Source organism: Vidua chalybeata, chromosome 2 (genome assembly GCF_026979565.1).
Source record: "Vidua chalybeata isolate OUT-0048 chromosome 2, bVidCha1 merged haplotype, whole genome shotgun sequence".
Classification (NCBI taxonomy): domain Eukaryota; kingdom Metazoa; phylum Chordata; class Aves; order Passeriformes; family Viduidae; genus Vidua; species Vidua chalybeata.
The window spans coordinates 165,571-177,317 of record NC_071531.1 but is presented as its reverse complement, the minus strand read 5'-3'; the positions used below and the strand labels follow the sequence as shown (position 1 = coordinate 177,317).

General features: G+C 70.2%; 2 protein-coding genes across 3 annotated transcripts; one reads left to right on the top strand and one right to left on the bottom strand.

The window, feature by feature from the left end:
- Positions 1-114: 114 nt before the first annotated feature.
- SMPD1 (sphingomyelin phosphodiesterase 1) lies at positions 115-4,244 on the top strand. Its single transcript, XM_053931977.1, has 6 exons — positions 115-342; positions 1,232-2,010; positions 2,548-2,719; positions 2,799-2,875; positions 3,263-3,408; positions 3,486-4,244. The coding sequence occupies exons 1-6, from the start codon at positions 115-117 to the stop codon at positions 3,899-3,901; spliced, it is 1,818 nt and encodes a 605-aa protein (XP_053787952.1). The 3' UTR covers positions 3,902-4,244.
- A 399-nt stretch (positions 4,245-4,643) lies between these two features.
- APBB1 (amyloid beta precursor protein binding family B member 1) lies at positions 4,644-11,728 on the bottom strand. 2 transcript variants are annotated; one of them, XM_053934216.1, is made up of 14 exons: positions 11,635-11,706; positions 10,482-11,148; positions 9,903-10,081; positions 9,593-9,649; positions 9,414-9,517; positions 8,991-9,027; positions 8,432-8,569; positions 8,120-8,244; positions 7,376-7,490; positions 6,651-6,735; positions 6,070-6,153; positions 5,829-5,950; positions 5,103-5,279; positions 4,644-5,037 (listed from the first exon to the last, which is right to left on the bottom strand). In XM_053934216.1, exons 2-14 carry the CDS (start codon positions 11,005-11,007, stop codon positions 4,870-4,872), a joined length of 1,917 nt encoding a protein of 638 aa, XP_053790191.1. In that variant the 5' UTR covers positions 11,008-11,148; positions 11,635-11,706; the 3' UTR covers positions 4,644-4,869. The 2 variants fall into 2 exon arrangements, with proteins under 2 accessions (XP_053790191.1, XP_053790192.1); XM_053934217.1 differs by lacking the exon at positions 8,432-8,569 and having other exon boundaries at positions 11,635-11,728.
- Positions 11,729-11,747: the final 19 nt, after the last annotated feature.

Genomic DNA, 11,747 nt, shown 5'->3' with positions numbered 1-11,747 from the left:
CCCACGCCCCGCCTGACCTTGGCCCCGCCCCTTCTCCGTCCTTGCCCCGCCCCCTCACCCATAAATGGCGGCACTCGGCCCCGCCCCCGAGCCGGCCCCGCCCCTCGCTCGGCCATGGCCGCCGGGGTTCGGGCCCCGCTGCCACCGCGGCCACCGCGGCCACCGCGGCCACCGCTGCCGCTGGCCCTGGCCGCGCTGGCGCTGCTGGCGCTGCCCGTGACCGCGGGGTCGCCGCCCGGGCCCGAGGAGCAGCTGGTGGCGGCGGCGCCGCGCTGGGGCTGGCGGAACGTGTCGTGCCCGGCCTGCCGGGTGCTCTTCGGGGCGCTGGACCTGGCGCTGCAGGTGGGCACGGGGGACCGGCGAGTGCCGGGACACAGGGGGCACCGGCTGGCACCGGGGGGACGCCGGAACACCGGGCGAGGCACAGGGATGGATGGGTGGACACCGGGACACCAGGACGGGAAGAGCGGGGGCGACAGGAATGGGACGGGAACGGGGACAGAGGGGACGGGGCGGGACAGGACAGGGACAGGACAGGGACGGACGGGACAGGGATGGGACAGAACAGGGACAGGCACAGGACAGGGACGGGACAGGACAGGGACAGGCCGGGCCAGTCCCTCGTGACGGGCCGGGGCAGGTCGGGGCTTGTGACAGGCACGAGACCGGGTTGGGAATGGGGACAGGGACGGGTTGGGATCAGGACGGGCGAGGACGGGGAGAATGACAGGCTGGGACGGCTGAAAGAGCAACAGGGACGGAGGCGGAGATGGGCGGGGTCGTGCCAGCGGCTCCGCTCGGGGGAACGGGGACGGGCGGGGACAGGAACAGGAGCGGGGACAGGCTGGGGCGGGGACGGGAAGGGAGGGAGGAGGGCACCGGGCTGGGGAGCAGAGGGGCTGGGGGACCCTGTGGGTCCCTTCTGGCCTCGGGATATCCAGCTGAGTGGGCGGGGGTGGCCGGCGGGTGTGGGACAGTGACAGGAGCCGGGGGGCCATACCGGGGAGCCGCTGGGTGCGGCACAGTGATGGCAGCTGGGGTGCCGTGCGCCTCCCGGGCGGTGCCGTGCCCCTCCCGGTGTAGCCGTTCCCCTCCCGGCGATGCCGACGGGCACGGGCCAGTGGCAGCAGCTGAGTTCAGCGTGCAGGGTCTGTCCTGGGCAGCCGGTGGGTGGAGGGCAGCGGGGATGGCAGGAGGTGCCGGGACCATGCCGGTGTCCATCCCCCTGCAGCTGGAGCCGAACGTGGCCCGCGTGGGGCGCGTGGCGTCGCGGCTGTGCCAGGAGCTGCGGCTGGCGCGGCCGCCCGTGTGCCGCCAGGCCGTCCAGCTCTTCCAGGGCGACGTGGTGGCCGCCTGGGCTCGCTCCGTGCTGCGCCCGCCCGAGGCCTGCGGGCTCTTGCTGGGCCCCCGCTGCGGCCACTGGGACATCCTGGGCGCCTGGAACCTGTCCCTGCCTGCCGCCCCCAAGCCACCCGTGCGGCCCCCCGCGCCGCCGCCGCCCGGAGCGCCCACGGCCCGCATCCTCTTCCTCACGGACCTGCACTGGGACCGTCAGTACGTGCCGGGCAGCGCTGCCGCCTGCCCCGACCCGCTGTGCTGCCGCGGGGCGCCCCGCGAGGGGCCGGGGGCGGCGGGCTTCTGGGGCTCCTACAGCAAGTGCGACCTGCCCCTGCGCACCATCGACGTGCTGCTGGCCCAGCTCCCCAACAGCACCGGGAACGGCACCGGCGGCTTCGCGGCGGCGTACTGGACCGGGGACATCCCCGCGCACGACGTGTGGCAGCAGAGCCGCGGGGACCAGCTGCGGGCGCTGCGCACGGTGACGGCCCTGCTGCGCGCCCGCCTCGGGGGGCTGCGCGTCTTCCCCGCCGTGGGCAACCACGAGGCCACGCCGGTGAACGCCTTCCCGCCGCCCTACGTGCGGGGCAACCGCTCGGCCGCGTGGCTGTACGACGCCATGGCCGAGGCCTGGCAGCACTGGCTGCCCCCCGGTGCCCTGCACACCCTGCGGTGGGCAAGAGGCTGGGGGGAGGGCTCCATCCATTCAGGGTCTGGGGATGGACAGTTTGTGGGGGTAGGAGGGCACAGGGGCGGGCGTTCTAGGCTACTGGGGGCCGGGGTCTGTGGCATTTGGGGTACCAGGGATCAGGGGACACAGTGCTGGCAGGCTTCAGACTGGGGGGGCTCTGGGCTGTCAGGTGCTCTGGGAGCTGCAGTAGCACAGACTGGAGGCTCAGAGCAGGGGACTCTGGGCTACTGGGGGTTCAGGACTAGCAGGACACAGCACGGTCTCCACGTTTGAGGGCCAGTGGGGGTACCAGGTTAGCTGGGGCCGGCTGCAGATTTCTCAGCTTCGTGGCGGGGAGAGGTGCAAGGAGGGGCGTCATGGCTGGCTGGGATACAGAGAGGGCTGTGGGGTAACAGGAACTCCAGGCTGGGGGCTGTAGGAGGGTGGGCAGTGCAGGTGGCAGAGAGCTGGGGGTCTGTGGGATGGGTGCAGGGTCTGTGTCTCAGGGGACGCAGCACTGACCTCCCTTTTCCACACAGGGCTGGTGGGTTCTACACAGCACAGGTCTGGCCTGGGCTGCGCCTCGTCTCCCTCAACATGAACTTCTGCTCCCAGGCCAACTTCTGGCTTCTCATCAACGCCACTGACCCTGCAGGGCAGCTCCAGTGGCTCATGGGGGTCCTGGCAGATGCTGAGCGTGATGGGGAGAAGGTGTGGGGGGGTTCTGTGGGGACATGGGGGGTCCCAGTGGGCCCTGGGCAAACCCCCAGCCCTGGCTCCCTGCCCACAGGTGCACATCATCGGGCACATCCCCCCAGCCCACTGTCTGCACAGCTGGAGCTGGAACTACTACCGCATCGTCAGCAGGTCAGTGCCTGACCCCTGCCCAGACCCCACCCCACGTGCCAGACCCCCATTCCATGCCCTGGCCTCCAACCCCGTGTGCTAGACCCCTGTCTGTGTGCCCTCGACCCCCACACCAGACCCCCCACCCCACAAGCCAGAGCCTGAACTCCCATCCCACACGTGGTCCCCCTGCCCTACGCAACAGACCCCTGCCCCATATGCTGGACCTCTACACCAGACTTCACCCGCCACCCTGGGCTCTCTCTCCGTGTGCCATCCCATGCGCCAGACTCCCACCCCATGTATCCTGCACCCCCACCCCACATACCAGACCTCAGGGCCAGGCTCGGGTTGGGGTTCCAGGGTGGGGCTCTGGGGATGCCACCCCCCGCTCACCCACCCTGGCAGGTTCGAGGGCACCATCGCGGCGCAGTTTTTCGGGCACACACACCTGGATGAGTTCGAGTTGTTCTACGATGAGGAGACGCTGTCACGTCCCGTCTCCATCGCTTTCATCGCACCAAGCGTCACCACCTACATCAACCTCAATCCCGGTGCGCCCCAAGCCCCCACCGTGTGTCCCCCCAAAGCCGCCCCGATTCCCCGGTGCTGACCGTCCCTCCCGCTGCAGGGTACCGCGTGTACGAGGTGGCCGGCTCCTACCCTGGCAGCTCCCACGCGGTCCTGGACCACGAGACCTTCATCCTAAACCTGACGGAGGCCAACGCGGCGCCCCCGGGGACCGCCCCACGCTGGCGGCGGCTCTACGGCGCGCGCGAGGCCTACGGGCTGCCCGCGGCCTTCCCGGCCGACTGGGACCGGCTGGTGCGGCGCATGCAGGACGACGAGCCGCTCTTCCAGCTCTTCTGGTTCCACCTGCACAAGGGGCACCCGCCCCGCGAGCCCTGCGGCAGCCCCTGCAAGGCCGCTCTGCTCTGCGCCCTGCGCTCCGGCCGCGCTGCCGACCCTGCGCTCTGCCGGCCCTTGCGCCCCGCGCTGCCCTTCCCGCGCATCCAGGAGCTCTGGCACCAGCGGCGGCTCTGCTGAGCCAGGACCGGCAGGAGTAGGGGCTGGGACGTGGTGACACCGGGAGCTCCCGGGACATGGTGACACCGGGAGCTCCTGGGACGTGGTGACACCGGGAGCTCCTGGGACATGGTGACACCGGGAGCTCCTGGGACGTGGTCACGCTGGGAGCAGGGTCAGCAGTGGCCTCACTGGAAGCAGGGCAGGGACACGGTTACACAGGGAGCAGGATTGTAGCCAGCACAGGTCACACCAGGAGTGGGGCTGGGAGCGGGATTGGTACAAGGTCACTGGGAGTGAGGCTGGGATTGGCACGTGGTCCCCATGTCCCACCAGTTACACAATAAAGGCACAATGGACACCACCACCCCTCCTAATCCTCTCCACGAGGACTGGAACTGGGATCAGGATCAGCACATAGTCCTTATGCTCCCATCACCCCCCCCCCATATAGGTGTGATGGACCACACTGTCCTTCATCCTCCTTACTGCAATTCTCAGCCACAACAATTTAGGGAGACCCAAATCAGGGATGCTGGGGCCCCACAGCCCCGCCTCCTTGTCCTGATTCTCACCCACTGGGATCACAATTGGGATCAGCCTGTGATCCCTGTACTCCCTTCGCCCCCCTAATAAGGCATGGATAGACCCCACTGCCTCTCTTCTGTCACATCTTAAGAAAACCCAAACCAGACCCAACACCCTCATCCTTCCTCCTCTTGCTGCTCCTCCCTGTGTGAGGCCAAACGCAGCCAAGCCGGGCTGGTGGAATGGGTTTATTAATTAATGATTTAGTACAACACAGACCCTCGTTACGCCACATGCATTGGGGACCTTGGGGGGGGCGTGACCCACCGCGGGGGCAGTGGTGCGGACAGGACCCCCGACCCAACACCCTGGGTAACTCTGTGCCCCGGAGCGTTGGGTCCGTGGTCCTGCCCCCCGACGCTGCCTTGCCCAGCCACATGCCCCCCATGCCCTCGCCCCACTCACGGGGTCTGCGCCCCTCCCCGCCGCGGTTTGAGGGTCCCCAGGAGGGTCTGCACCCCTCGGCGCACGGAGGAGCCCACCCGCCGCGCCACCGAGTCGGCCGGAGGGGCCGGCAGGCAGGAGCTGGAGGCCTGGGGCCGCGCGTCCAGGCACTTCTGGTAGCGGAGCTGTGGGGAGCGAGGGGGTCAGCGGGGCCGGGGGCAGCCCGGGGGGGGTCGGGGGTGCCACTCACCACGCAGGCGGCCTGCAGCGCCTCACTGAGCCCCGCGGCGTTGGGCTCGCACCACACCATGTGGCAGCGGAAGGTGCCGGGGGCGCTGGCCATGATGAAGGCGAAGGCGCGGACGTCGCGTCCCACCCCCATGAAGGACAGGAACCGCACGCGGCACTCGCACAGCACCGCCTCTGTCTGGGGGCACGGGGGTCACCGGGGCACCCACAGCTCGGGCACCACAGGAGGAGAAGCAGCGGGCATTGGGGCACCCACGGCAAGGGGAAGGGGTCACCAGGGCACCCACATGATGGCGAGGGGGGCGTCGAGACACCCCCAGGATGGGGACAGGGTCAGCAGGGCACTCACAGGAGTGTCACTAAGGCACCCACCAGGAAGGGTGGGGGGGGGTCACTGTGAATCCCTGGGGTGGGGAGGGTTCAGCACACTCCCCAGGGTGGGAGGGGGCTCCCCAAGGCCCCATGGGATGTGGAGGGATGGGGACACAATGGAAGCAGCCATGGTGGCTCCCTGCTACAAGGGGGGAGTCTCTGCAGCCCCTCTGGCACGTGACAGGGTCACTCAGACCCCAGAACAAGAAGGGGTCACCAGTGAGGATGGGGGTCAACAGATTTCCCCAGAGGGGGACAGGGTCGCCCCAGGGTGGTGGTCCAAGCTGGGGATGCACCTGGTGAGAGTGAGCGTGGGTGGGGGTACCAGGGCAGGGGGTCCGAGGAGGGCACACACCTGGCGGTGAGCAATGGTGAGGGTGGCGGGGGCCACACTGACCACCACGGGGGTGGGCGCAGGGGGCTCCCCTGAGCCAGGGGCCAGCGCCGCCTCCAGTGCCGCGTTGATCACATCCATGCCTGGGGGGCACAGGGAGGCTCAGGGCAACCCTGGGGGTGCCCTCGCCCCACAGCTGCTGCACATGGGCCGGAGGAGCCCCCCGAGACACTTCCCCCTTCCCCTCGAGTCCCCCACTCACCCACTGGCTTGGCCACGGGGACACAGCCCAGGTAACACACGGGGAAGCGCTGAACCACCTCACTCTTGGGGGCTGGGAACTCCACTGTGGGGGAGGCGCTGTCAGACACCCCCAGAGCCCCCCAAAACACCCCAGAGCCCAAACATCCCTCCAGAACCCCTCCCACCCCTCAGTGCTCACCCAGCACCCAAACCCCCCAAGACCTCTTGGACGCTGGCAGACTTCCCCAGAGCCCTTCAAGTACCCCCCAGAGCACCCCAACACTCCCTCAGAGCACCCCCAGAACTCCCAACACCCTCAATTGTACTGCCTTACTCTTGGGGGCCAGGAGCCCTACTGTGGTGGAGGACATTGTCAGACACCCCCCAAACCTCCCTAAAAGCCACCCTCCCTTCCAACTGCCCTCCCCCAGAGAATGCAACCTCCAGACCCACAGGCCCCCTCCCCTGCAGTCGTCCTATCCCCCAGCAGTCCTCCAGCCCTTCCTAGTTACCCCCAGACTCCCCATGCCCTCCGGGGTACCCCCAGATGCCCTCCCAGAGCCCCCCCAGTTCTCTCACAGGTACCCCCTAACCCCGTACCCTGCAGGGGAGGCTCCCCCAGCCGGGGGGGGTCTGTCCCCAGGCCGTTGCCTGCTGCCCGGGCACTTCGCCGCTCCGCCGTCAGCTGGGGGACAGGGGGACAGGGCCCTCCCAGGTGTCACACCACAGTGACCTCCAGGGACCCCCACGGTGACCCACAGTCCCCCAGATGTCACACAAGGGGCACCCCCAGCCCTCCTGGCTGTCACACCCTGGGCACCTGCAGGGACCCCCAGGGATCCCTGGGCCCTGTGGCAGGTCTGTGGGGACACTGGGGTGGGCAGGGGCTCACCCCTAGGGGCCGGCTGGAGGGGCCTGGAGGTCTCACCTGTGTGCAGATGTGCAGGCTAGGGCAAGTCCTGGCGGGTTTCTGGGGGTCTCACCTGGGCACAGATGTGGTGCAGACCAAGGAAGGGATTTTGGAGTGGGTTACCTGGGCCTGGGGGGTCTTGGGGGTGTCTCACCTGGGCCCAGACCTGGTGCAGGTCAGGTGGGGGGTTCTCAGGGGCTTTTTGGGGGTCTCATCTAGGCAGAGACTCAGCTCAGGCCAAGGTGGCAGTCTGGGGGGAAGCCCAGCAGAGGGTTGGGAGGGTTTTACCTGGACACAGAACCAGTGCCGGCAAGAGTGGGGGGTCCCAGGCGAATTTTGGGGGGGGGTCTCACTTAGACACAGACGTGGTGCAGGCCACGGTTTGAGGGGTCCTGGGGAGGTCTGGGGTTCTCACCTGAGCACAGACCCGGTGCAGCCCAGCAGCGATGGCGCTGGCGGGCCCCTCGCAGCGGAACACGTGGCACTTCAGCACCTGCGTCAGGGGGTCCCGGGCCACGTATGCAAAGTCCCTGAGGGGGAGGAGGGGGATGCTCAGGACCATCTCGGTCCCCTCCCCACCCAGTCTGGGCCGGGACTGGGGGTACTGGGGGTCTGGGGGCAGGTTGGAGCCATACCTCTCCCTGTGTCCCCGGCAGCACAGCGGGACAGAGCAGGGTTAGGGGGTGCCAGGGCGGGCATGGGCCCCCCTCCCCCCCACCCCCAGTACCCAGCCCACACCCCCGAGCAGCAGATCTGTTCCCTTCTCTGCGGGGGGCTCACTGCTGGGACCCCATGGCCCCTGCCTGCCCAACCCATGGGACCACATCCGCATGTGGGACCTCCCAGCCCTGTGCACACGTGACCCCCGCAGCCCCACACCTCACCCATGTGGGGACCCCAGCCCCACGGCCCCCAGCCCCACATACATGGGATTCCAGAGCCCCCAGCCCACACCGTGTGGGACCTCCAAGTCCCATGGGGGGCCCACACACCAGATCTCCCCATTCCTGCAGCCCACGTACACGGGATCCCCAGCCCTGTATGTACCGAGTCCCCTGCAGACCCCAGAACCCCGTGCCGTCCACACGGGACACCAGTGCCACCTCAATCTCCACACACGTGGGCATCCCCGTGCCCCAGCCCCACACGTGCCCCCCACCTGCTGCCGTGCCGCCCCACGCCCCACACGCGGATGCCGCCCACGGGCTGCGCGTGCAGCAGGGCCCGGTCCTGGGGGTCCACCAGCTTCAGCGTGCGCTCCTCCAGCAGCAGCAGCGCCCGTGCCTGGGGGCACGGGAGGGTCAGGAGGGTATTTTGCTCCCCTAGGGGCCAGGGGGGCAGCGGGGAGGGTGTGGGATGGATGTGGGGCACGGGGTGGGTCTGGGGTCACTCACTTCCCCCCAGGGGCCAGGGGGGCAGCAGGGAGGGTGTGGGATGGATGTGGGGCACGGGGGGGTCTGGGGTCACTCACCTCCCCCCAGGTGCCGGGGGGGCCCTCACGAGGCCCCGAGAGCTGCCGGATGCAGGCGCTGACAGCGCTGCTGCTGCGGCCGGGACCCAGCTCCTCCTCCCGCAGCTGTACCCAGCCCAGAGAGCGCACCGGGAGGCCCTGGGGGCAAGGGGGGAATGGAAGTCAGCGGGGCATGTGTGGGGCTGGCTGTGGGGCAAGGATGGCACGGGCTGGGGGCAGTGGAGAAGGGAGTGACGCGCAGCAGGAAAGGCACGGAGCATGAGGCAGGGGTGGTGTGGGGCAGGGGCTGTGGGGCAGAGATGGCGAGGGGCAGGGGGACAGTGGGGTGCAGCCTCAGCCCCCCAGCAGTAACCCGGCCCCGCAGCGCCCCAGTCTGTACAGCCCCGGGCCCTCGGGGCAGGGCGGAGCCCACAGAGGGGCAGGGCCGAGCCCCTGCCATGCAGTGACACAGCCTGGGGCATCCCTGCGGTGGGTGCCTCAGCCCCCTGCAGTGCACCAGACCCCACGGGAGCGGGAAGGGGCCCTGTGGGCTGGGAGGGTCAGGAGAGACTGGCCCTACCTTGGAGTCCAGCACATCCTCCTCGCTCAGGGCCATGCTGCAGGGGAAGGGTAGGGGCATCAGTGACTGCACCCTGACGCTCGGGCCTCTTCACTCCCAAACCCTGTTCCTGCAAGCCCCCTGGGATCCCTCGCATCCTATACCTGAGTCATTGCACCCCGAGTACCTCAGACTTTCCCCCCCAAACCCCTGCCTTGAGATCCTGGGAGTCCCTCAAGCCCAACCCCCATCCTGAGACCCCATTTCCCTGCCCCACACCTGGGTCCCTGCCCCACACCTGGGTCCCTGCCCCCCTCAGCTCCCACTTCACACCGGACACCCTCTCTCCGTTCTGTTGCTTGTCACCCAGTGTCCCACATCCCGACAGGGCCCAGGCACAGCTCTGCCCATGAGTCCCCCCAGTCCCTGTGCCCCCCACCGCACCCCTCTCCTGGTGATCCTGGGCCTGGTGACAGCATCTCCAGGTCTGACACTCCTGGCTCCTCATCTTCCTCTTCCTCCTCCTCCTCCTCCTCAGCTGTGGGGTCCTAGGGGCAAGAGGGCTCTGTGGGGTTGGGGGGCACTGACCCCCCCACCCCTTCCCATCCACTAGCCCCTCTCACCTTCCACAAGTCCCCATCGTTGAAGGTCTCGGCCGGGGCAAAGCTCGTCCAGGAAAGCTGCAGGGGGCTGGGTCAGGGTGCTCCATAGGGCAGCCCCCAGTCACCCCACAAGTGCCCCATGGTTCCCCCCAGTCACCCCACAGCACACTATGAGAGCCCCATGGTAACCCCAAGAGCCCGCACCACGGGTGCCCTGCGCCCCCCACAACCACCGCACCATCATGTCCTGGCCACCCCATGCCCTGTAGCCACTCCCGTGGCCCCACAGCCACCTCCCAGTCCAAGCCCAGTCCTCTCAGTCCCGACTCACGGTGGGCCCCTCGGTGGGGGTGCTGCCATCGGAAGGGCTCTCGTGGGGCCCGCCGGGGGGCTCCCACTGCGTGGTCCCAGTGGGGACATGCCAGTAGTAGGTGCCCGAGGTGTCCTGCACCCGCAGCCAGCCGGGGGGCAGGTCCCCGTGTGCTCCCGCGCCACACGGCCACAGCGACTCTGCAGGGCAGGGGGCCAGAGGGGTCAGCCCCAGCCCCGCACAGCCCCCCCGCCCAGGGACATGGGGATGCCCCAGGAGGGCTCCGCAGGGACAAGGGAGCATGGAACTAATGGGGGCTGGGGACACAGAACAGTGCCCAGGAGCTGGGGGAGCAGGAATGGCACCCGGGGGCTGGGAGTGTAGGAGTGGGCACACAGCCAGGGACTGGGGAGATGTGGAGCTGATAGGAGCAGGGGGGCACGGCGGGAAAGAGCAGGTGGGGGCAGCCATCGGGCTCTGTGGGGCAGCCAAAGATTGTCAGAAGTCAGAAGCCTCCATGGGGCAGCTGTGGGACAGCCAGAGCTCACCGTGGGGCTCCACAGGGCAGCCATAAGTCACTGGGGCTCCGCCGGTGCCCACCTGGCTCATCGGGGGAGCTGCCGGGGCTGCCCTGGCTCAACGTGGCCCAGCTCGAGTCCTCGTCGCTGCCGGGGCCGGGCCCCCCGAAGAGGCGGCTGGCGCTGCGCCCCGGGGGCTCCCGCAGGGCCCGCTCCGTGCCCAGAGCCGGCGGAGAGACCCCGGCGCCGTCCTCCTCCTCCTCGTCCTCCTCCTCATCTTCATCCTCCTCCTCCTCCTCCGAGGCGCCGATCAGCAGAGCCCGCGGGTTCCCGGCGGCGTTCCGGGCATTGCGGGCCCGGACCCCCGGCTCGAGGGCTCCGGGGGACTCCCCGTGCGCCCCGGGAGACCGCCCCGGCCCCGGCCCCGGCTCGAGCTCGTTGCGGTTCTGGTCCTGCCCGGCCTTCGCCCACCCGGCGCCGGGCAGCTCCTCGGCCGGGGCCCCCCCGGGGCCGGTGCGGGGGTCGGGGGCCGCCGCCAGCCCCAGGCTCAGCCCCGGGCACCGGTTGTCGTTGGCCAGGTCGCTGCGCTTGCTCAGGGCCCCCGACATGGCGCGAGGACGCGGGGACCGGCGGGACCCCCGGCACGGCGGGAGCCCGGCCCGGCCCGGCCGCGGCTGCCGGTGCTGGGGTGGGGAGGGCGGGGGGGGGGGGGTCCTACAGCCCCCGGGGCGCCTCCGCGTCCATCGGGCCTGTGGGGAGCGGCGGTAGCACGGGGACCCCCGGCCGCGGACGCTCCGCGGCCCTGGGTCCTCCCAAGGACTCGGCACCCTCCCCCCGCAGCCCTCTCCCGGCCCCGGGCAGCCTTCCGCAGCACCGGCATCCCCCCACGGCCCCCCCCACCCCGGGACGCGGGGACTCCCCCGACACCGGCATCCCCCTCGGCCCCGGCATCCCGCACTGCCCCCGCCGCACGGCCCCGGGTCCGCCCGCCGTCCCCTCCACGAGCACAACCCCCGGGGCGGCCCCGTCACTCCCGCGGACCGGGGTCCCTCCGCATCCGCCCCAAGGCCCTGCCCGGGGAGATCCCACCGGGACCCCGCACCCACGGAGCTCCCCGCTGCCCCCGGCCCGGCCCTCGGGGGTCTGCACGGGCCCCGGCCCGCCCGCCCCCGTCCCTGCCCGCAGCGCGGCGGGGCCGGCCCGAGCCCCCCGTTCTCTGCCCCCGGTGCCGGTACCTGCGGCGGCCGCTCCGCTGCCGGGGGTCGCGGGGGGGAGGGTGGGGGGCTCGGGGCCGCGTCACTTCCGCTTCCGGCCGGGGGGGACAGCGCCGCCTCCCGCACCGGCACCG